Source organism: Vombatus ursinus, unplaced genomic scaffold, assembly GCF_900497805.2.
Source record: "Vombatus ursinus unplaced genomic scaffold, bare-nosed wombat genome assembly UNPS02000580.1, whole genome shotgun sequence".
Classification (NCBI taxonomy): Eukaryota; Metazoa; Chordata; class Mammalia; order Diprotodontia; family Vombatidae; genus Vombatus; species Vombatus ursinus.
In genome coordinates this window covers 12,128,434-12,154,186 of record NW_020940358.1, presented here as the reverse complement: position 1 = coordinate 12,154,186, position 25,753 = coordinate 12,128,434, and the positions used below count along the sequence as shown (strand labels likewise).

General features: G+C 32.6%; 1 protein-coding gene across 1 annotated transcript in view; it reads right to left on the bottom strand.

The window, feature by feature from the left end:
* Positions 1–294: 294 nt before the first annotated feature.
* SYCP2 (synaptonemal complex protein 2) overlaps positions 295–25,753 on the bottom strand; it is a 122,871-nt gene continuing 97,412 nt past the window's right edge. Inside the window, exons 30-43 of the mRNA XM_027850368.1 lie at positions 25,335–25,372; positions 22,093–22,272; positions 16,137–16,335; positions 14,123–14,370; positions 11,692–11,874; positions 10,338–10,425; positions 5,411–5,566; positions 4,369–4,496; positions 3,755–3,849; positions 3,576–3,675; positions 3,178–3,236; positions 2,879–2,957; positions 2,647–2,703; positions 295–652 (exon numbers count right to left, since the gene is read on the bottom strand). Of these exons, the coding sequence (XP_027706169.1) occupies positions 581–652; positions 2,647–2,703; positions 2,879–2,957; positions 3,178–3,236; positions 3,576–3,675; positions 3,755–3,849; positions 4,369–4,496; positions 5,411–5,566; positions 10,338–10,425; positions 11,692–11,874; positions 14,123–14,370; positions 16,137–16,335; positions 22,093–22,272; positions 25,335–25,372 (1,682 nt within the window). The 3' untranslated portion in view covers positions 295–580. The remainder of the gene's footprint in view (positions 653–2,646; positions 2,704–2,878; positions 2,958–3,177; positions 3,237–3,575; positions 3,676–3,754; positions 3,850–4,368; positions 4,497–5,410; positions 5,567–10,337; positions 10,426–11,691; positions 11,875–14,122; positions 14,371–16,136; positions 16,336–22,092; positions 22,273–25,334; positions 25,373–25,753) is intronic.

Sequence of the window (25,753 nt, the reverse complement as noted above, 5' to 3'; positions counted from 1 at the left end):
AGTACTTAATGATTTTCATTCAGAAAGCATTTTTCTTCATTCAAAGAGTAAACCAACTTTCTTAGACTATTTCCTGCTATAATCTTAATGATTAAAATGTAGATTTAATTAATATTTTCAAAGCCTTTAAAGTCTGACTCTACTTATAATTTTTAAAAATTTTTTATATACAGTAAATTACAATTTACTAAAAAAAAAAAGACTTTGATATAACTTCAATTCTCAATACAGTCATGCAAAAAAACAGCTAATAAAATAACAAGCCACTATCCTATGAAGTTTACCTGCCCAATATTCTTTATCCTACAAGTAATAGTGAGAACATGGTAAATAAAACCAAATGATTAGACAGAAAAATAGGTTGGAATAGGTGTCATGCTGTTGTAAATCTCTTTTAATTCATTAGGCAGAAATATCTATAAGCAATTCTGAGGTGCATGAAAAGGGATGGATGGTGTTCATCACCTAATAGTACATCATTTATACATGCTGCAACATTTATATTTGTATAGTTGTTTTTTAAGATGTACAGAGAAAGGACATGTGTTTAAAAATGTTGCTAACTATTAGTTTTTGTACATTAAAATTTTCTTTCATCAGATGTAAAGAGTGACATTAATCCTCGTCGAACATTGAGGAGCTCCTCTTCTTGCTGTGGAAAAAATACCACAGTCATGAAATATATAATATTCTTTATACCAACTTTCAAAGTCCTAAAATAGACTATATTTTCCATGTTGGCTTCCTCAAAGTACTATGTTAAGACCACAAAAAATATCAACCACTTGAACTCAGGCAAACAATTTGATGTATATTTTTGGAGTCAAATAAATTGATTTTAAAATTTATCTGGATTTCTTAGTTAACTAGAATTTTTTCTGCAAATAATTTTAAGAGAAAGAAGCAAATGGCTACCCAACTTCCAAGGTTTTCCATGGGATCAAGATACAATATTCTATACCTTCTATATCTACAGTATTCTATAAAGACAACCATTTTCAGAATAACAATAGGTACAAGATTATAAAGTCACCATACTTAAGAAAGTATATTAATGGATTTTAGGAAAATTTTAAACAAGGTTTAAAATAAAATGGATGTTTTAACTGAGTTAATCAGAAAACTCAGTTAACTAGGAATACCTCACTCCCCTAGCATTTGGATTAATAGTTTTTATTTAATTCTCTAAATAAACCCAAACGCAGTGTATTACTACTTCTATCTAGTACTTCTATAAAGCTTCAAAGTTTGCAAAGCACTTTATATACATTATCTTATTTTACCCTCACAAAGACCTTGTGAGGTAAGGTGCTATTTTTATTATTGTTCCTATTTTACCAATAAGAGACTGAGAGAGGTTATGTGACTTGTTCAGGGTCAGACAGCTAGATGAGGAGTGGGGAAACTGTGGCTTTGCAGGAGGTTCCCCACCCCTGAACTAGATAGGTTGAGGCAGAATTTGTACTCAGGATTTCCTGAATCCAAGTATTTAAAAGAAGCCCTATTTCAATTGTAATTACTAATCAACACAGTGCTTCACAGTAGGAACTTAAATATTTATTGAATCAAAATTAACACCTCAGTATTATATTTAGAAGGGAACTAATAACATAAACTCAGGATAGCAATGGAGAGATGCACTTCTTTAGCCTACTTAGTTTTTGGAAAGACAACTGCTTCACCATTTTTCAAAATCTGAACAATGGAAAACTTGCTGGTATCAAAATAGTGCTATTTTTATAGAGTGGCAGAATTATTGATAAGCAAGATCTTATTCTGATGCATTGTCCTTTGTAATTGCAGGCCCAGGAGAAAATACAAGCACATAGTCACGGGGTTCATACATGTTAGGGAAAAGTTATCTTTCTCTCATTTTCTACACTAACACAGAATTTTTTTTTGTCTTCAAATGTTAACCAACTGTTAAACATTTCATATTCACTTATTCTTGTTTCTAATTTATGAGTAGGCAGTGCAGTTTAGTGAAAGTAACACTGGTCTTAGAATCATATAAATTAAGTTCAAGCTCCAAGACAGCCATTTACTAAGCAACGAGCTTAATTATGAAAAAAGTATTTTCAAAAAAATTAATGTACTTGTTAAAACTCCCCCAAATTAAGCCCTTACTAAATGCCAAGCATTATGTTAGTCATACATGTTATATTGTCATATGACCTGTGCAAATCACTTAAACTATTTATTCATCTGTTAAGATGGGGGAAAAATTACAGTTAGGTTCTAAATAGTGCAAATGATGAATCCCCTGAAGTGGTCACATTATTTGAAATAGCACTGCATATTTCCACTGGGCTAGAACCAATTACCATATTTTACTTAATTATAATTTTGAATAGTGAAAATTCAAATTCATATCATCACTTTGGGGGATTCATTAGTTGTACTAATCAGAATTTGGAAGAATCAGGTACTAGTTTTATCTGCACCACCTATGATATAGGGGTCTTGTGAATAAACTGTTTTGTAAACTGTCAAGTGACATAAGGGTAACCTATTAATTACTATTAATAGCACTAAAAAGGCTAAGGACCACAACTTTGGAAAGAAACAAAATTTTGAAAGGAGTTTTCTTTCAAAAGTATCATTCGTTTATTTTAACAGTTTAAACTAGAATAATAATCTATTTACCATTTCCTTAAGAAACCTTTCTTGAAGCTTTTTCATATCTTCTTTCATTAAATGCATCTGTAAATAAAAATAAATTTGTTCCATTTAACTTTTCATAAAGTTTTCCCCTTAGTTTTGGTTATTTAGACTAGTTATTATTTAAAATAATATGCTAAAATATTAAATGGTATGCTAAAATAATTTGTTAAACATATATGCTTAAAATAATATTCTAAAAGTACTAAAACTGTACCTGAGAAGTAAAAATATTTTCTTCATAGTCAATGTTGTGAAAGACATTTTTTTCAAGTGAAGTTTTCAGAAGATGAGCTCTAAAAAGTAAAATGTGAACTGGAATTATTTTTGTATTTACTAACAACACCTTAATTAAAATTGCAGATACATTAAACAAATTTAATATAATATTTTATTCAAAAAAGGTGAAACATTCAAACATTAAAACATTTTTAAAAGCATTTTTATTATATTTGTTAAATAAATCAGTATTTTAGTAATTTGATTCATACATATAAAAACCCTAAATCCACTAACCTTCTTTGTTCATTATTCTGGTATGCACTGAACTTCTGAGAAGTTTTTTTCCAAAAGTCCTTTAAATAAAACCCGTAGGAGAAAAATGTGTTACTTTAATTTGAAATTACTATTAAGTGATTGAAAGACCTCTCATTTAAAACCCCAACGAAAACAATTAACTCTAATAAGGATTCAGATTTAAAAAAAAAACACTATTGTCCCATTTTCTTGGGTGCTAAAACCTTATTATTAGCTACATGAAAGATGTCTCCTATTGTTTCAGGGGTGTAAAATATGAAGATTAACAGATGATCTTAAAAATAAATTAACATTATACTTAGAGATTGCTTTTAAATATGTTTGGAAAAAAGAAACAAAAAACTATGTTTTTAATGTTATACTTAAAAAACACCAACCGAAAATTCTCGTTCCAAGTTTTTTAAAGACTGGGAATCTTTTTCAAAGTTCTCTAGTTCCTCTATGATATTGAACTGGAACTTATCAAGCTGCTTCATTCTATTAAAATAATAAAAGAAAATTAATTTAAAAATAAAAAAAATTCTGAGAATTTCTCAAAACAGTTTTTGCCACGGACCTGTATTCATGAATGTGATAGTTGAGGCTTGTCAGATGCTGCTGAGCTGATTTCAAAGACTGTTTATTAAAATGATCCATTCTTTTGTAGCGGTTCTGAAATACACATATTGTACTTGGCTTTTATTCATTTTTACATAACTAATTTACATGAGAAAAATTTAAAAATTAGTAAAATAAATGTATTATTGTCTTCAAAGTAAAAAAAAAAGATGGATTCAAAACTAAATCCTAGTAATTAAATGCAAACTTGTAGAAACAATTTGATTTTTTAAAGAAAAGGCTAAGCTAAAATTTCATTTTACAAAATGATGATGGTATCATGTTTCATCAATATATGAAAATATTAAGATAACTCATTTCAGTTTTTTAAATGCCATAGTATATGCCATACATATATTAATATGTAACATTTTAACAATGCCAGAAAATACAATGATCTTCAGAAGCATAAAACAATCATAAAATTCTTTATGCTTCCTTAGGCTATAGGATGGCTACCTGGTGTGTTATGTCACAGTGGTAAAAAAGGTATTAGTTCTATAATTATCATACTATAGCTATCTTATAAGAGGAATGAAAAGTTGTTTGTTTGTTTTTTTAAAGACAACTTGCCTGAATTTTTCTTTTAAACTCCTTACTTAGCTTCTGACACATTATGTCTACACCTGAACCTTCAGTCTCCCAAGTCTCTCCAGGAAAAGAAAACTCATTGGCTGACAACGTAGATACACTCCTGGATGCTAAAAAATAAAAATGAAAGGATGACCAAGATTTTCTGGTTAAAATTATTTTATCATGTTTGCCTAGTCCTGGTTATGACTAACCTTATTTTCAAATCCCAGTCATCATCAAACCAGATAGAGTAATCAAATTATCTCCCCAAACAAAACCAAACCTCATTATATCAATTTTAAATTGTGAGGAACTTGTGGGAAATTTTTTGTGATTCTTGATACAGAGATTAAAATTTCAAAATTAATCTCTTTTCTAATGATTACTTTGTTAATGCTAATATTTAATGACAGCAGAATGCATGAAATACATACTTTAACAGTGTGTGTCCAGTGTTCATAGCAGATAAAAATGTTTTAGAAAGATTTTAATTTCAGTGGTTTTTTTTGATACATTTATAGAATGAAATTCTAGATAAGATATATTGTCCTTTCATTCAAGGGCTTTAGCTACTCTAGTGTAAAATATTTTGGTGATAAAGTGATTTAATGTATAAGGTATATATGAAACAGACCCTCTGGTATTCTATCTCAATTTGTAATATACCCAACAATTCAGGGTTTTTGTTTTATTATCTTGCATAGCCTCGCATACATAGGGAGCACAATTTTTTTTTTTTAACAAATAGAGAAACTAAAGCATAGAAAGGCAATTTGTTATGCATTCCACCTCACAAAGGGGTATAGGCCTAGAACCCAATGCTACTAACTCCTAATTCTATATTTTCTTCATTTAGGCACAAATTCCTTTTTTTTTTTTTCATTTTGTGAATGTGGTTATTTACACTATAAGCCAGGTGTACACAACTTGCGGCCCGCCAAAGGATTTTGGGTGGCCCGCAAAAAATGTAGAGGAACCTATGGCCTGCCATAAGCTATGTCCCAAGTATTCTTATTTTAATGTCAGTCTGAGGTCCCCCTACCTTTGTAGGTAACATTGTCACAATCTGTTTTAAACAATTTTGGAGGAAGTAAATTTTGTCTTCTTTCTTCTTCTTCTTCTTCTAGTTCCACTTCATCAGAATTACTTAGATTATCAAAGGTACGTAAACGTTTGAGATTTGTATGTATACTAGATCCTAAAGCATTGTAAATAAAAATATAACTTAATTATCTCATTAAAACACATAATTTACACATTTTTCCAATTTAAAGCTCTTTGTACAGTCATGAATTGAGCTGTATTTCCAAATATAAGAAAATATGATTTCTGAAAATTATCTATTTTCTTCAAACAATACTGTAACTACGTTATTTAACATTCTTATAAATGAGACACTCTAACCATCCATATTCTTGCTCAAAAGTACAACAGTGATTGATGTTTGGATGAAGACCTAGCATTAGAAGATCAAAGATATCACACTAACTCTATTGCATAATTATTTTACTATATTTTATATAATTTACATAATTTATTTTACTATAATTCTTTAAAATTGGAAATCCATGTGTACTATATAGGAAAAATTTCTATCAACCAGTACATCTCAATACTCATAGTACTAAGAAAGCAGTATTAAATAACTTTAGATATCACATCTTAGAACTACACACTGGACAACAGACATTTAGACAAGTCTTCTTGTTAATAAAATAAAAGCAAAACCTTAATGAAACAGATAAGAAAACCTCCCCCAAGTACCACACATTTATTTTTACTAATACTTTATGCCCTAATAAGACAACACTGAGAAATATATAGGTAAATAGAAAAGGAAAAAGGAGAAGTTTGGAAGCAAGCTCTACATTGTGTTACTCATCTCTTCCAGGACGAAATGACTTTATTGATCTCAGAGAACTCAATGGTTATTTAAGTATGTTAAGAAAAGCAAACCACAACACAAACAGAACCAACCTATCATAAACATATGATTTGAAGGGCACTGAAAGGCTTCCCTATCCTACCCTAAAAGAATGGGATGCTTTTATCCTTAAATATTTCTTACCCCCAACTACCTACCATAGTGCTTCAAATTCACACCAGTATTTTCCTCTGTCTTAAGGAGTCCACTGCCAAAATGAAAATGTTAACTAGGAGAGATGATACTAATGCTACCTTCTACTATTATTTCCCTCCAATCCCTTCTCCAAATGACTATCAGATTAATTATCCTTATACAGGTATCTAGTCACATCATTATTCCCAACAATTCCCAAAAAAAGGCTCCCTACTGCCTACAGAGTGAAATTCAAACTCAACTGCATGGCATTTAAAACACTTCAAAATCTGGCATTAACTTTCTTACTGAATCTTACCTTATGTTTCTCTTCTCCATGGTATTTGTGCTCTAGCCAACCTGGACTATTCTCTGTGCTATCAGTGCAACCTGTGATTTCTTGCCTCCAGTCCTTTACTCAAGCTGTTACATTTCTGGAATGTCTCTCATTGCTTTCTTTTCCTGCTGAATTCCTGCCCATCCTTTAAAATCCAACTCAAATGTCAACTCCTCCACCAGGCCTCTACTTACTTTATGAAGCACTTGTTTTATATCTCCCTAGTGCAATTACTTAAGAAATTGGGTTGAATTGGATTGCCTATCATCAGTTGAACAATCAGTTAGCTGTTTAGCCTATAGGAACCTGAAAAAATGAGGACACTGGAAAACTAAGTTTTGATATAAGACAAAGTTCTGCAGGATGGAAAAAAGCAAAACTAGCATAGCCCATCCCACTGTGTAGCCCAAGGGGAAGGAAGTACGAAGATGCTAGTTACCTTGTAGTGGTATAAGGACTCAAAATGATAGAAGAGAGTGCTAAAAGAGTATTGGAAAAATCCTTACTAAAAACTTCATTTTTTTTTGCTTGAACTTATCACAATTTTGAGAGAATTACTCTAAGCCTAAAAGGGATTTTATCCAACCAGGCAGATTAGTGATGCTAGTGAAAGAGTAAAAATAAAGCGATCTAAGTAGTGATAATGCCAGGTCTGAAAATTAAACATAAGAAGATAAAGCCTGTGTTAAGAAATTAGTGTGGTATGTCTAAGTGACAGTTAAGTAGTTATGTATTATAAATGATTTTCAAAGTTGTTTAAAAACAATATTTTCCTGCTCTTACACAAAAGTTTTCTTTTTTGTTTTAGTATTTTTTTAAATTAGAATATTTTTGTGGTAAAAAAACATATTTAAATGTAACCCTTGTGCTACCCAAACTCGCACTTGCAGGTTAAGTCCTTAAAGGGTGGCTGCTACTTCTGGAGATAACATTCAGCTACTCCTAACACTATTTTCCACCTGTGTGCTTCCCATAAATAATCAGCCAATAGACATAGTAACTCTTAACAAAGGCATTTATTCAACTGATATGGCAAGAACATCTGATACAAAACATTCCTTGCAAAAACTTGGGGCATGCTTTCCCACAAATACACAAAGAGTTTGTGAGACAACGTGGACATGAACTTCAAGTACAATGGTCACAAGGCACAACTGTAGGGAGCCCATGAAGTCAATGCAACTCACAAATCTGAAAATGTTACAGGACCTCAATTTATGTTCTCCTTCTAGAATCATAGACACTCCACAAAATTTACAGCTGGGGAATGACATCTATGCTTGACTGAACATACTCTTGCCAAGGTCTCTGCTAGACTCTTACATGTTGGGCTAGCTCCTTGATGGGCAGTCTTTACCACCTCTTGCTTCAGGCTTAGCAGTAACCCAAGTGACTGGATTACCCTTTCAGAAAGGGAAGAGACCATTAGCCTAAGTTCGGCCAAAGCCTCTCCAGGTCTGACCCCTCAGAGCCTTAGGAGAAGGTGAGACAGCAAAAGTTTTGCCTTTCTTTTTGAAAACTCTTCCAGGTTCAAGACTAGACTTTCTCAGTGAGAGACTTGTCACTAATATTGTGATCAACCAGTTGATTTCCCCCATTTTCATCTCTGAAGGCTAGGCTAGAACCAGGTAATAACCATTTTTCAATAATCACCAAACAGCTTGGAGGTTCAGGGCTCTCCCATTTTTAAAAAGCTACTGTGTTCTCTTGCTGGTCTATGTCAATGTTTTCAAGTGTGGTCTAGGGTAACACTGGGAGTCCCTGAAACCCTTTCAGGGCATCCATGAAGTTAAGAATTATTTTAATAATAGTAAGATATTTTCATTTCTAACATAGTAAATACTGATGGATATAGCCCACAAAAACAAACATCTTTGTGCAGTTCTCAGTATTTTTGAGAGAATAGAGGGATCCCAAGACCAAAGAACTTGAGTCCTATAGGTTTAAGCAAATGACTGGTTGGGAGAACAAAGGCAGACTATGCCTTGGGAGCAAGTTCATCTTTTGCTGGCAATTCATATGCAAATAAATGACTCAAAGCCTCAGATCTTTTAACATGGTGAGGAATGATTCATTCAAATTAACAAGCAATTTTTTAAGCTCCTATCTGCCAAGCACTGTGCTAAGTGCTATGATACAAAGAAAGGCAAAAAACTGTCCCTAATCTCAAGGAGCTTACAGTGTAATAAAAACTATGTACAAATAAGTTATACACAGGATAAATTGGAAAAATCCCAAAGGTAAGGCACTAAGATAAAAGAGCACTGGGAAATGCTTCTTTCAAAAGGTGAGACTTGAGCTGAAACTTGAAGGAAGGTAGGGAAGCCAGGAGACAGAGATGAGTAGGGAGAGAATTCCAGGCATGGAAGACAGTGGAAACGAATAGAGGTGAAAGATGGAGTATCTCGTATGAGGAACAGCAAAGGCACAGTGTCACTGAATCACAGAATAAATGAATGCGAATAAGGTGTAAGAAAACTAGAAAGGTAGGAAGGGATCAAGATATAATGGACTAAGAGGACAGGTTAAGAGGTGCTTTAAAAGTCAAAGAGGATTTTGTTTTTTTTCTGGAGATTAATAGGGAGCCACTATAGTTTACTGAATTGTGTGGGAGTGAGGGTGGGAGGTGAGGAGAGGGTGAGTAATATGCTCATTCTAACCTACAGGAGGATCAATTTGACAACTAAGTGAAGGATGGATTAGAGTAGGGAGAGAGAAGGCAGAGAGAACAAAAGGCAGTAGGCTATTGCAATAGTCCAGGTGTGAAGTGATAAGGGTGGTACACAGTCAAGAGGAGAGAATAGGGTGTATGTAAATAAAAGATGTTACAAAGGTATAGTCAGCAGGACTTGACAACTAATTGGATATTTGGGGGGGGGGGGGGAAGAATGAGGAGCCAAGGATGATATCAAGATATTTAAGATCTTAGAAACTAGGAAGATGGTGGTAATCTCAATAGTAACATGTATAAATATATAAATATGTAATTATAATCTAATATATAATATTATGCATATCACATATATTATTTATGTAAACAGAGGGCAGGATTTAGGGGAAAATATGATATTTTCAAGAATTTACATTATCTTGGGCGATACAACACAAGGTAATTTAAGGAAGAGGACATTGTCAACCAAAAGGAATAGTAAATACTATTCTATACTAGTAAATAGTAAATAGTAAGAAGAGGCACCTGAGCCAAAGAGCTGAAGATTCTAAGAGGTAGAAGTGAGCTAAGCAGGGTAGTTAAGCAGACCTATGCTTTGGGAAAATTATTTTTGGAAGCTGTGTAGAAAATAGATAGGCCAACAGAGAGAAACCAGTGAGAGGTCTATTGCATTTTTCCAGGCAGGAAGTTATAAGTATCTATACTTAGGTGGTGGCCATGTGAGTGGAGAGAAGAGGACTGATGTGAGAAATGTTATGGATGTAGAACTAACTGGATGTAGTAAATGACTGAATATGGGAGATAAGGAAGAAGAAAAAGTAATGAGTCATTCTACATATTGCTATTACATATTGCTCTTATTATTTTACATATTGCTAAATAATATTTTTTAAGTTACAAACCTTTTCGATGAAGAGTATTAGTAGGTATGTCATGCAGTTTTTCTCTCTTTGAGCTAGACAGGGATAACCATGATGGTGAAAGGGGTTCCTATAACACATGGTAATTAGATAAATTCAGAACAGAAAAAAAAAATAATTGCAGCCACTTTTTATTTATCCATCTCTTCTATACCTTTTAGACAACTATCAACTTCTATCCTTTTCTTCATAATATTTTCTGTATTTCTCCTGGTTTCTCCAAAAACACTACCTCTAGTCCAGGTTATCATTACCTCATAAATTACTACACCTAAATAGCTGGTCTCCTTCACTCTAATTTTCTCCTACTTCATTCCAGCCAGCTTAATTTTATACTATGATCAAGATTAAACTGTTTGCCCTGGCTTTTTAAGCTATTCATAACCTGGTCCCATTTCATTTATTCAATTTGGTTCAATAAACTGTATTAGAAACTGAGGATACAAAGATTAAAAGGCTCAAATAATGACACAGCCCTTGCTCTCAATAAAATTCTATTATATGAAAGCTGTTGTTCTTATTAATCCCAAAAAGTTGCCTTTAATCACTAACCCAAAGACTATAGCAAGCTCAATTCTACCTCTGTGACATTGCTTCTGTTCTTTCAAACTGTAATGCCATTCCTACTATAACTCTATCCCAATCCTATCCAGTCTTTGAGCTAGTTTTCATCCTGTCTCCTTCCAAAATATATATACACTATATCTAAAATCTCTTAGCTCTAAAATTATGTCATATAGTTTTGTATCTCCCATAGTTTCTAACACAATTCTAGGCAAATAGTAAGTACTCTATATGTACTAGTTAATTGACTGTAACCATGTCAAAAAAATCTAAGTCAGGTTACTGTATAATTAGGAAACAGTAAAGTCTAAATTCAAAATGCTTAAGTAACAAATGACAAAACCAGCCAACCCTGTAATTTCAGTAACAGGATAATAAATCTTAGAACTTAACTAAAGTTATTTATCTATGCAAGTGTCTTCAATCAATTTAAAAAGTTATTTCCTATTTTCTTTCCAAATCCTCAGATAGGAAGGTAAAGATATATAGATATACATACATATAAAGATATTAACATGTATGCATATATACTTATAACATATATGTGGATACACATGTGTAGCTATATGTTCCAGGATTAAGAAGCTACTCATATAAAATTTACTTATTTACAATTCTCAATTTCAAACAAGAAATAAAATATTCAGGTAAACTGTGTACATAGTTAAGAAATATACAAAATAATATTAAATATTTGTCTCATTACAATTTTTGGTAATGAACTAATTTCCACAGCTAAGTTTTTGAAGTTTGATAGCTATCAGCAATTTACCTGTTGTGTACTTTGAATACAATTTTCATGGATTTTTTTCAGTTCCAATCCACTAAATTGTTTTTCTGAATTATAACTACTTAAATCTACAGGGTTGTCATAATCTTGTATATTCTGTGAAGCTATTTTTGCATCTTTTACACTATCATCAATTTTGTCCATTATTTCAGGAGCAATTCTAGGCTAGAATCAATAAGACCAAACAAAACAAATGTATTAGAAGCTGGGGATCATTATTTGGTAGTTTTAAATTTTTCTTACAAATAATTTTCCTATAATTCAGTTCCACATGACAGCAAAAATATTTCACAAAGTGAAAACACTGACAGATGTTCGCAAATACTATAAATACTTATGAGCATTTTTCATAATTTTTGTTTAATAAATTTTCCCAATAACATTTTCAAATAAAAGGATGTAATTTAAAAGACCTGTTACCTATTGTTGTTCTCAAGGTGTGTTCCAGAGACTCCTGGGTGTTCCTGAGACCCTTTCATGGGGTCTGTGATGTCAAAATTATTTTCATAATAATACTAAGACTTTTAATTTCTAATATGATAAATCTATTCAATATAACCCACATAAACAAAAGCTCTTTGGGGCCCTCAGTAATTTTTAAGAGTGTAAAAGGTCTTGAAAACAAAAAGCCTGAGAACTGCTAGTTAGACCACTGAATCCTTAAATTGTTTTACTTGAGATTAATCATGCCAGTGATTAAAGATTTCATGTTCATTTTATTTTATTTTTTGAAAATCAGTAGGATTCCATATTAACTGATATTACTTCAAAATTGTTAATTTAAAACCAAAGAGTAATAGAGCTAATCTGGAGAGAATTTGGTCAAGCTCCATGCCTTCAGGCAATAGAGTGTAGAGTACGGGTAATAAAGTGTAGGTTGTTTTCTTAAAGATATCTACATCTAAATAAATTCCCCTTTTAACTGAACTAATTTTATTCTTGTTTGGTATTTCATGTTCACTGAGAACAAGGAATTACATACATGTAGAAATACTTCATCGACTTGAAGATAATAATAGTTAATTCTTTAAGTTTATCTTAATCAGGTAATTTTCGTTCCAATGTCTTTAATTTTTTTTCTCCCAGGGCCCGTTTTTCAGTCCTTAAATAATTTTTATTTTTCCTTACATACTTCAATTTCTCCACATTTTTCTAAAAATGTAGTGTCTAAACCCATAAGGCTGTTCTTTATTTAAGTTCTGAAAAGTACAGAAAAGAGCCAGATTACTTTCTGCCTGTACTAATATAATGTGGAATTAGCTTATTATACAATGGTACTACACTACTGGCTAATAAGTAACCTGTCAATTATTCTGCATAGGTTTTGTTCTGCTCTATCTGTGCTTAGCAGTCAGTAATTTTATTTTTTTTTAGAAAGGACAGCATTTAGGGAAGAATTTAATAAATTAAAGTCTTGGCTATATATAAGTAATTGCTTACATAATTCTGTTCTTAAATCATTCATTTTAAAATATATTCTACAAGTAAATAAGCTGCACAGATAGGAAAATTAAATTACAACCTTTTCAATTACAGTAATCCTTTCTAGACAGCCTTTAGAAAACTGAAGCAGCAATACAAAATGGCACTATAGTAGCCATAAAAATGAATTTACTTGGGGCAGCTAGGTAGCGCAGTGGATAGAGCACTGGCCCTGAAGTCAGGAGGTCCTGAGTTCAAATCCAGCCTCAGACAAAAACATTTGACACTTACTAGCTGTGTGACCCCACTTAACCCCAATTGCCTTAAAAAAAAAGAGAGAGAGAGAATTTACTGTCCATAAAGGTCTTTCTGCTTTTTTCTTACTTGTCATTCAAGCTATGTTTCCGTATCTTGAATTGCCTATCTACACATGTTGAGTTCAATTTAGGAAATTTACCATTCCTTAGAATGCGTACTGCTTAAATATGCTTATTTCTTTGCTACCAGTATCTCTTTTTCCAGAGAATAGAAGGAAAGAAGAGAAGAGAAAAAAGGAGAGGAAAGGGAAGGGAGTGGAGGGGAGAAGAGAGACGAAGAAAGGAGAAGAGACAGGAAGGAAGGAGAGGAGACAGGAAGGAAGGAGAGGAGAGAGAAAGGAGAAGAAGGAAAGAGAGGAAAGAAGGAAGGAGAGAAGAGGAGAAAGGAAGGAAAAAACTTGCAAGACAGTTTTTATAAATTTTTATAAAATTTTTAAATTTTTATAAATATGGAAGAAAATATGGCAGATACAATTTGAAATTAAAGATCATTTTCTAAAGAAGAAATGATGGACACTTTCTATTTTGAGTATTTCTATTTACTTTCATTAATCTTTGCATATTTCAATTTTCTTGTTATTTTAAAAAAAAAAGTCTTAAAGCAAAATAAACTACTGCAGGCAAGACATTACTATATTCACATCTTTTTTTTTTATAACTGAAGAAATTCTTACCAAAAACAAAGGACTTGAGAAATGTTTATTTGCACACATCAAGTTTTCATCAATATTTTCAGGAGATTCTATCAAACATTTGCTTTGAATTTTCATGTTTGTAGTGTAGAAGCTATTGCCTGTGATGCCATGCACACTGTTTAAAGATTCTCTTTTTTCAGGTGTTGAATGTTGCGAAAAAGGGGATGTTGACTTCATTGAAGGAATATAATCTTGAGGAAATTCTCTTTCAATTGTTTTCTCTGAACCTGTAACATAGGATTACCAAAGATTGGAATTGCCAAATTAATCATTGCTGTTTACATTTTTAAAAATAGCTAAAACCATCATGTGAAAAAACCCAACATTTCTTATTTAAGTGACATTGTTAAATTAAGTCCTTTAAGTAATTAGATTTAATCTTCAATTAAGACCAAAATGATATATTTAAAATGTTTTATAGTTCTTGAAAAACTCTCAGTGACTAGAATTCTTAAAATTAAAATTTAATAAGAAATTTCAAAAAGATTTAAAAAGGACTTTCCACATAAATTATATCATAAGATCAAGCCAAGGTATTATAGTCAGTATGTTGACATCATGTCCGTTGGATAATAAAATGAGGAAACTAAGTATTAGAAAAGTTAAGTGAATAGCCAACGTCCGGAATTAAGCTAGTATAAACTGCCAAACTAATTATCAGTTACTCAGTTCTCACTTTCAATCGATAATACATACATATATACATACTTACTTACACACATATATATTTATGTACACAATTTAATCTCAACAAGTTTTATGTCTGTAAGTATTTATGATGATGGTAAGGCAGATGTTGTAGGATAAAGGCCTAGCTATACTAGTGATAGAAAAATTAAATTAACGGCATTAATTTTAAATCTCTAATTTTTACTGTGAAGTTAATAAAATTAGTACATTTTAAAATAATATTTAGAACTGTGTAGACATAATCTCAGAAATGCTATTCTTGTTGGAGTTGTTCTCATAAATAAGGTTTCCTTATTAGAAATTAAACGTGAACTCCCAAGCTCCAAAAGAACATGGCATGTCTATAATTAAATGACTTTTGCATAAAAACAAGTATGTTTAATTGTTTTTTCATACAATAAAGATATCAAATTCTTTCAAGCTTTGGATAAATGACAACTATAATTTGATTTTTCCTCTATTAGCAAGGTAGTGAGGTAGCATAGTGGACTGAGCACTGAACTTAAAATATGAGTTTGAATTCCACCCTAGACACTTATAGTAGATATGTGACACAGAAAATCAATTAACTTCTCTCAGATCCTCATCTGTAAAATGGAACTAATAATAGTACCTATCTTACAGGATTGCTGCGATGATCAAATGAGATAACACAAGTAAAGAACTTTGCTAATCTTAAAACACTATATAAATGCTAGCTATTATAATTGCTACCATAGCATTAGTTGTCATTTTACTACTGTAGCTTAAAACTTAAGGAAGGTTTAAATAGACTATATAGCATTTTAACTGTAAAGATTTGCATTTGAGAAACAGAGTTAAAATATGTGATGGAAAACATATAACAGGAAAAGAAGGTAAGTCAGAAATGCAAATGAAGGTGAGCATATAGAAAGTCTGAAGGATCCATCAGTGTCTAGGAATTATTGAAGGAATTAGATGAAAGCCTTCATAATATTAGGTATATCCTCTAAGGAGGATTTCTAGAAAGGCACTGACAAAGAATTAGAGTAAGAAAGTGTGGAATTATGATGTGCAGCAGTGATGGAAGTACCCACTCTTATGAGGTCCATCTAAATATCTTAATTAAAACTTTCTACTAATATCAAAGTAAAATTTTACCATGACTATACTTCATAAAAATTAATCCTAATATCATCCTCAAAATATGAAAATGATTTTTCTACATATAACAGAGAAACCTCTCAATGAATTTTTCATTAACTTAACTGTAGTCACAGGAGAAAATGAGAGATAATGTGAGCCAGAAATTCTACAAAAAGAAAAGAAAAACGACACTAACATCTCATTACTTCTATAGATGCTGGGCTTTCAGATAAGGGAACTGGAGATGAATCAAGTCTTTTTTCTCTTCCACAATCTTTTACTTTAGATGATTTTTTCCTTTCTTTTGATATTTCGTCTTCTGCTTCAGTAGAAATAGCATTTTGGCCTTTTTTCAATTGCTTCATGGTTTTACTTTTGTTACGCATATTCACAACCTAAAAAATAAAACAACCACTAAATGATATTTTGAAATGCTTCATTGGTAGGAATAATTATGTGCTTGAACACACAATGAACAGAATATATTTAATTTTATTAAAAATCAATTATTTAGTGCCAAATTATGAACTGTATCACACTGTAGGGGATTGTAATGAAATAAAAGTCCTAGATCTGATTTCCATACCTTAATGGTTTTCCGTATTTGAAAAAATCAAATATGCCACCTCATTTTTTTCAACTTCCCTTCAAAACATCAATACTATTTGAATATAAAGAAACTCATATAAAGGTTAATATAGAAGTTTATTTACTTAAAATAGTGGTCCCAAAATTTTGTTTAACTAATGGCAACTCTGAATCTATTTTTATTTTTGTAGGCCTAACACTCTTTAATCATATAAATAATAAGATCAGTAACATACTCATCAATGTTACAGATTTTTGAAATAAATATTATAAAAATCATATCTGCCAATCAACTAAGGGACTAAATGATCCGTTAGTTGTTTATAATTTCAAATATAAAACATTACGAGTAAAATACAATCATATTCAAATGGATTTCTGATCTCAATGATGCCGGTTTTCCCTTCAACAATGCAAAAAAAAATGAAAACATTAAAAAAAAATTTAACGATTTTCAAAATCACTGACTATAAAAAGTCATTCTTTCAAAAAATAATTTAAACTAACTTACCACTTAAGAGATAATCTCAGGGGCAGCTAGGTGGTGCAGTGGATAGAGCACTGGCCCTGAAGTCAGGAAGACCTGAGTTTAAATCCGGCCTCAGAGCAAACACTTGACACTAGCTGTGTGACCCTGGGCAAGTCACTTAACCTCAATTGCCCCCTCCCCCCCAAAAAAGAGATAATCTCAAGAAGAGGTATGAGAGTGAGGAAATTTAATGATGCTCTTGTCTCTAGGAGTAGGGAATAGGTCCTAGACCCATGATTTCAATATTAAAGATAACTAGGTTTGGAAACTCCCTCTACCAATAATAACCAGTACTTTCTCTGAAACTAGTATTAGAGAATTGTCTACAGCACTGATAGATTAAATTATTTGCACTTCTAATGTGTCCAAAGCAGGACTTGAAGTTTTCCTATCTTCATGGTCAGCTCTCTTCCCCGTATTACCCGTTGTTATCAATTCTCTATAGGATTACTAATGATACATTAATGTTTCTTTTTCAAATAAAACTCTTTTCTTTCTAATAGGCTTTTTATGTTGTTTACAAAACAGTTCAATCTTTCCTATTCCAAAGCTGCCAAAATTTGGACATAGAACAACAAATGACATTAAATCAATAAATAATGTAAAGATTTTACTATTCTTTCATGTAGTGGTTTAATACTTCTATTCTCATGCAACTGAATGAAAGAAAAAAATATAACATGGCACTCAATGCTGTGTATCCTCCTTCTGCATCCACAATAATGGCAGCAGGGAAGCCAATATTAACTATTAATATTCTAGATGTGAGGTTTACGTCCAATGATTAATGAACAGCCAATACCACAGAAAGTACTGAAAAACATCAATCTTAGTATAATGAAATTAGAAGCCATAGCATGGAATAATGGAAAATAATGGATTTTGGGATCATGGGATCTAATCCTAGCTCTGATTATTTCTTCTTGCCAGCCTTTAAGCAAGTTACTTAACTTCTGGCCATCAGTACCCTTATCTTTGAAACTAAGGAGTTGGACTAAATTATATTTAAGTATGCTTCCAGTTTGGAAGCCCATAAAATAAACAAATTTCATTCAGCAAAATGGGAAGATGACTCAGAGATTTTCAAGTGAAAAACACATAAGAGAAGTTGATTGAGTTGGTTTTGTTGAAAACTAAAGAACAATTAGAAATATGTTTTCATAGGGCATTTTCTCATCTCATCTTATAGTACTCATGATAAGTATTAACAAAAAATAATTAATTGCAGCTTATGCATCAACATTTCTTAAAAAGGATGAAGAAATAGAAAGATTATATATAGACTCTGACAAGATCATCCAAATCTAGCAAATTCAGTGCAACAACTTTCACAGAGAAGACTAGTGAAAGATATGTAATAAAATATGATTTCAGTGCCAAGAAATTTGAGATGGTAAAAGCTCAAGGATTACTTAGAAACCTCATATCTGTTATTCAGGATGGTTTTTTTTTCTCAAAAAGAGAGAGTTAATAGGTATTGGATATAGTGAACAATGCATAACATTACCAAAAATGAAAAGGATTGTATTTTGACAAAAAAGAAACAACTAGTCTCAGTGACATAGGGATCATTTCTGATTACCTATAAGTTTATAGATTCAATTCGCCAGAGTGAAGGTCAGTTGAAAACAAATAAGAAAAAGATGAAAAGACACTGAAGCAATTATAATAGCTCCAACTTAAACTATTTAAATAAAAACTGTTGAATCAGAAAAATGGATAAAGAGAGATCTATCAATTTTGATTGCCTCCAGTCTTAACATAAATTTAACTGATGTGAATAGTACCAATAGGAGGCCAAAAAAGAGCAAACATTTTATCTCCTTAGAAGTAGTTAGGTGCTGCAGTGGCTGGAGCACTGGGCTTGAAGTCAGGAAGATCCAAGTTCATATCAGGCCTCAGACACTTACTAGCTGTGACTCTAGAGAAGTCACTTAACCTCTGTCTGCATCAGTTTCCTCAATTGTAAAACGGAGAGTATAATAGCATCAATCTCACAGAGATGTTGAGAAGGTCAGATGAGATATCTGTAAAGCTTAGTACAGGCAAACAGTAGGAACATAATAAATGTTTCTTCCCTTCTCTTTTTCCCCAACCCCCTTGCCAAGTGAAGAGACATGACAGCCAAGGGGAACTACAGTTTTGAAGATAATCTTATTTAGAAAATACTAAAGAAAAGGAAAGAGGAAAATTTAAGTAGTTTTGCCTTACAAAACAGTGAAAAAGCAAAGGACTGAAAATAGTAAAGTAATAGGAAGAACAGCTGAAGTCACCCTCACAACTCCTTCACAAAAATATAGAACATGTAACATTATCACATAACGTTTAAAAAAAAAAAATCAGTGAGTCATTTTTCCAGCCCAGGTCAGCATAAAACGACAGAAAGAGAGGTTGGTGGAAGATGTAAACAGGGTCTAGTCAGTGGTACTCAGTGCTAAGGAAAGATCTCCATTCAATGTCACAGAGTGAAGTAAGCCAAGCCAAGAAAACAATATACAAAACGCCTACAGCAATGAAAGAACCATTAAAAAAATCAAAAGTGAATGCCACAAAATTATAAAGACTAGCATCATTTCAAAGAAGAAATATGGGAAGAAACAAATTCCTTTGCAGTGGTGGGAGGTCCACTAGTGTTGAAAGCTGCATATATATACAGACTTTTTTAATGTTTGGAACAGTTTTGGTGATTTTTCCTCTTTTCAAAAATATTTTATTATTTGTTATATGAGATATCTCTCTGAGAGGAAAAAGTGAGAGGGCTTCTGGGGGAAATTTTGGTGATGTAAAAAAAGGCACCAATAAAAATGCATTCAACAAAAAGTAAAACATCTGTAAGTGCTCACTAAATGATGGTTAGTTGAGTTATCACTTTCATATATTAAAAACAGGAAGGAAAAAAAAACCCTGTAAGATAGATGACTGAAACCAATGTGTGAGTTTGTTTTGCTGGACCATAGCTATATATTGAGGGCTTCATTTTTTCATGTTGTTCTTTTCCTTTTCTCAGGTTAGAGAGATTAGTGAGAGGAATAGATTAAATCAAAATAAATATAAAAAATAAATTTTGATATCTGAATTCTAAATGGACAAGTAAGAACGAGCTTTATTAAAATTTGCACAGTCTATTATTGAACACGGGGAAAAGACAACAATGGCTCTGAATGTAGGAGAATATTGAGAATGTCTGACTTAGATTATTTTTTTCTTTTTGTCTAGTTTATTTGTTAGCTTTGATCACAAATGCATCCTAATGGCCCTTTTCCACAGTTAAATGGAAGTAGGAGATTAATTCTTTTTGTTATTATTCATTTATTTATTTATTTTCTTTTTTTGATTTTTTTTATAAACATTGTTCTGCTGCAAATTGACCCAATAACAGAAAATATATTAATTTAATGTTTTTCAAAAAATGAATAAAGGTCTCTAGAACTTTTCATGTTACTTAGATTGAAAATGTAAAGGAAAAAAAAGGCAGAGGCATAAATTAATGCCTCAGAGTACTAAGTCCTAGAGAACATGAACTATATAATAGTTCTCCTTATTGCTTACTTGGCATAGTATCAAGCTTAACTAGTAAACTAGTAATTGCTTATTGTCAAAGGTTTTGTTTTGTTTTAGAAATTAAGAAACAAAGCAATTCTCTAAAATCACTGGTTATAAGTTAAATAAAAGATAATTCTTACTTCAAAAATATATAATTTCAAAGGTGTGGGTATAATGAAGACCACAAACCCTCTATATAGTTTTGATGGTCTTTGGGAGTTACTGTGGCTGAAAAATTTATCCTATGTTCAACTTTGTGATGAACTTCTCTGAATTTGATGGTATACAGGTATATACGTAGCCATCACAAGGCCCACGCTCAAAGCCTTTATAACTTAAAAGGAGGGATCTCCCAGACCTTATACTCCATTAGCAGAACTTTTAAGAACCCAAGCTCACCTCCACAGCATGATGAGACATTTAAGTATTATCTCATTGAAGGGAAATGTCTTGTAATACTTAACATCTGGTGAAGAGGTTGCATACTTTTATTAAGGTTTGATACTTTTATTAGAAGTATCTTGGAGAAGGAAATAGAGGTCCATATATATTTTCAAGTAATTTTAGAAAGAAGTCTCTTTCTATGGTCAATTTTTGTACACTATGCTCATTTCTACTTTAGTGACTTGCTTAAATCTAGAAAGACTGCCTACCTTTTCTAGGGTCATTGCGAAATCCCCTCTGATCCCAAAACTCTTACAGGAAGATTTCCTTGATAATATTAGCTCTGGTTTAAATCTCCTTTGAATTTTGTATAGTATTTATAATATATTTCACATATCTCCAGGCTGGTTACATAGTGAAGAATTTTTTTGATCACAACAACTCTTGAAGACCATCTCCCACACTCTAAAGGGATAGCAATCTGCAACAGTGGAGGCAAGTAGTATCCATACTCATATTTAGCCATCACAGATCTTTTCAAGACTGATGTATAGGTGCATGCGTGCACACACACACATATACATATATATACAACATACATATACATATATATCTACATATATATGTGTGTGTGGACATTCTAAGGGCAAGAATCATTACACTACTTACACTTTTTCTCTCCTCCACCCCCGGAATACAGAACACTGTCCACAGTATATAATCAGTTGCTTAATTTGTATTTGCCAAAAGACTGAACTAAATGTTTGCTTTGAAAACATAACCAATAACATTCTTATAAATCATGTTCTCTGAATGTCCCAGTTTAGGAACTACTAATCTGGAGGATAAAGTATTTAAAGCCATATAATCTATAAAGAAATCATTAGTTGTACTTAACTAGCACATAAAGCACTCCTTTTCTAAATATAATTGATAAGAGGTAATTTATAAATTAAGTGTTATAGAGGTACTTCTGGTTAATTTTTAAGAGTTATTCTACCTAAGTGTTCTTCTCTGAAGGGCATAACTTCAACAAAAGAGATTAGAAGACTCACTTATTTTTAAACATTTGTAAAAATATGTAATGATTTTAACTGAAACTATTTACCTGAACCAGTAAATTCTCTTTACTGAGAGCACTTGGTGAAGATTCTTGTTCACTTTCTGATTCTGAATTTGAGAAATCTTTATAATTTTTTTTTACTACTCCTGCTCTTCGAGGACGTTGAGGTCTTGTTGCTTCTGTGATTCTTTCATCTACCTTTTTGGTGGGATCTGTATTATGAGTCTGAGATGAAATTAACATTAGTAATCATAATGAGCTAAAACTCTATGCTATACATTTTTGTTAAAAATTAGCATTTTAGCAAGACATAATATTTATACAGCTATATAGTTGTGTTAACAACTGTAAACAAACTATATACTTGCACATGCAACTATAAAGTCTTGCTAAAATACTAATTTAAGAAATTCTTGATCCTGGTCCATTTCCTAGTCTTTTCTTACCACAGTCACCAAATAACTGATAGTTCTATTTCAAATAACTATATCCCTTATTATCTTTCAAATGATCTTAAATCATAACTAAAAGATTTTATAAACAAAATTCAATAACTTATGAAAGTAGAGAAAATAAAATGCATTAATACTGTATTTCACCATATAATTGTCACATTTTATGCCAAAAATTTTTTTTGCAAAAAAGTGAGGTGCAACCATTATGTGAAACTTTTTTTTAAATTGTACCAGTATTACTTAAAAATCATTTATTACTAAACTGTATTGCTGGCAGACGAACTGTACAGTGTAGCTAGTGGGGGAAGATGCAAGCCTTACCATATCAAGTGACTTACTCATGGCAGTCTCTCCTGCCTGCCTCCCTTGTGCCTATGACTCTTCATTGGGTTGAGTGACAATAACATTAGTACTGTAGTGCTCTAAACAAACCATGCAAGTCTGCTTTCAGAAATATACTGACAATGCACGTGTTCTGAGAATTTTAGGCTCATGGCTTGCAATGCACTAAAGATAAATGTGTATCCATATGCCACTGGTGAATACACTGTCGCTCTGTTTACCTTTTAAGGGGCATGATGAACAAAATCATACATTGCAACGACTATGTGATGAAAGGTTATAAACTAGTTTTGGGGTTGAAAAAAATTGGGCATGGGGCAGCTAGGTGGTGCAGTGGATAGAGATCTGGCATTAGAGTCAGGAAGACCTGAGTTCAAATCCGGCCTCAGACACTTGACACTTACTAGCTATGTGACCCTGGGCAAGTCACTTAATGCCAAATGCCTCACCAAAAAGCAAAAACAAAAAAAACCCCAAAAAAACAAAAAACAAAAAAACAGGGCATGATGATTATGCAGTGGTGATGGTTATATGGTGATATTTCATATGGTAATAACAGTGCTTAATAGCAAAGTTCAAATAGTGCTTAAATAGTAAAGCTCAAATAATTAAAGAGGAAGTCAGAGTAAGCAAAACACAGAAGGAATCACTAGAGATATGTAATTGGAAGAGATAATGTGGTTAAGAGTTCAGAGAAGTCATAATTTATCTTTTGGTGACATAAAAGCATGTAATGGGAGTGGAGGTAAGATGGCAGAGTAAAGGCAAAAACTTGCCTGAGCTCTCCCCCCAACCCCTCCAAATACCTTTAAAAAATGACTCTAAACAAATTCCAGAGCAGCAGAACCCACAAAAAGACAGAGTGAAACAAATTTCCAGCCCAAGACAACTTGGAATGTCAGCAGGAAAGTTCTGTTGCCCCAGGGTGAATGAGGAGCACAGTCCAACACAGATGGTACCAGTGCTGACCATGCCAGTGCAAACCGTGCCCCAGCAAACTGGGAGCAGGCCTTGGGTAGACTGAATCAGTGGCAGCAGTGGCAGTTTCCAGACCTTTCAGCCCACAGACACCAAAGACAACTTAGAATGTCAGCAAGAAAAGTCTGTTGGACCTGGGTGAGAGTGGAGCATAGTTCAACACAGGCTGTGCCAGCACAGCCTCAGTAAATCAGGAGCAGGCCTTGGGAGTGATTGAATGAAGTAGTGGCAGCAGCTGCTTCTAGAGCTCTCAGCCCACAGATGGTAAGTCAGAGGGAGATTGCAGGGATCTTTTTGCTAGCACTGGGGCAGGACTCTGTTGTTTTGCCCACACTTGGATCCAGGTCAGTCCTGGGTGGCAGTACCAGGGTGAGGAGGAGCACTAGCACAGCAGAGTTTGTGGCCACAATGGAACAGGGACCCTCTTTACAGTTGCAGGGCAGAAAAGAGTGCCTGTGGTCACTCACAGACCAGAGCACAGGTCAGGAGAGGAGTAAACACATCTCCTTAGATCATACCACCTTGGAAGAACTGAAAACTTACAGGTCCCTAGAAATATCTCTGAAAACAGTTGCACAAAACCCTTTAAGTTTGGGACAGTTCACCACCCACCCTGGAAGCAAAGCCCTACCTTAACAAAGAGTTTAAAAGTCAAGTAATAGGCTGGGAAAATGAGCAAACAATGGAAAAAAAAAAACTCTGTAGAAAGTTACTATGGTGATAAGGAAGATCAAAACACACACTCAAAAGAAGACAACAAAGTCAAAGCTCCTACATCCAAAGCCTCCAAGAAAAATATGAATTGGTCTCAGGTCATGAAAGAGCTCAAAAAGGATTTTGAAAATCAAGTAAGAGAAGTAGAGGAAAAATTGGGAAGAGAAATGAGTGATGCAAGAAAATCATGAAAAATTAGTCAACAGCTTGATAAAGGAGACACAAAAAATACTGAGGAAAACAACACCTTAAAAAACAGACTAGGCCAAATGATAAAAGATGTCCAAAAAGCCAATGAGGAGAAGAATGCCTTCAAAAGCAGAATTGGTCAAATGGAAAAGGAGGTCCAAAAGCTCACTGAAGAAAATAATTCCTTAAAAATTAGAATGAAGCAAATGGGAGCTAATGACTTCATGAGAAATCAAGAAACAATAAAACAAATCCAAAAGAATGAAAAATAGGAAAAAAAAATTTGAAGCAAGTTTTTCCAATAAAGGCCTCATTTCTCAAATATATAGGGAACTGAATGAAATTTATAAAAATAAGAGCCATTTCCCAACTGGTTAATGATCAAAATACATGAAGTTTTCAGATGATGCAATCAAAGCTACCTATAGCCATATGAAAAAATGCTCTACTCACTACTGATTGGAAAAATAGAAATTAAAATAATTCTGAAGTACTATCTCATACATATTAGATTGGTAATAGGACAGAAAAGGAAAATGAGAAATGTTGGAGGGAATGTGGGAAAAATGAGACATTAAAAGCATGTAATGCATCAATACAAAGTTTTACCTTCTTAGACTTTGGTAGTTTCACGTCTACTGATGGACCTAAAAATGAAGAAAATTTTCTATAGGTAAAATTTAGAAGTAGATAAAAATTAATATCAAAAGTACCAGTGATTTCACTTAACAGTTTAATGAGTCAAAAGATTTTATCATTTATAAATTCAGGTAACAAGAATACATCTTGATATTTAGAAATCCTTTTTTAGGTATTTCAAACCTAATTTTTAAAAGTTAAAAATTTTTAAAAGTTATAGGCAAGCTTTAAAAAATATTGATAATACATGTCTCATGAGACTGGTAGCAGAGGTATCTCCAAATTATTACTTTACTCTCTTTACCCTTAAAAGCTCTATACTCTGATGCCTCATCATAATACAGATGTGACCAGATTCTTGAAGGGCTATGTCAACAAAACACAAGCAT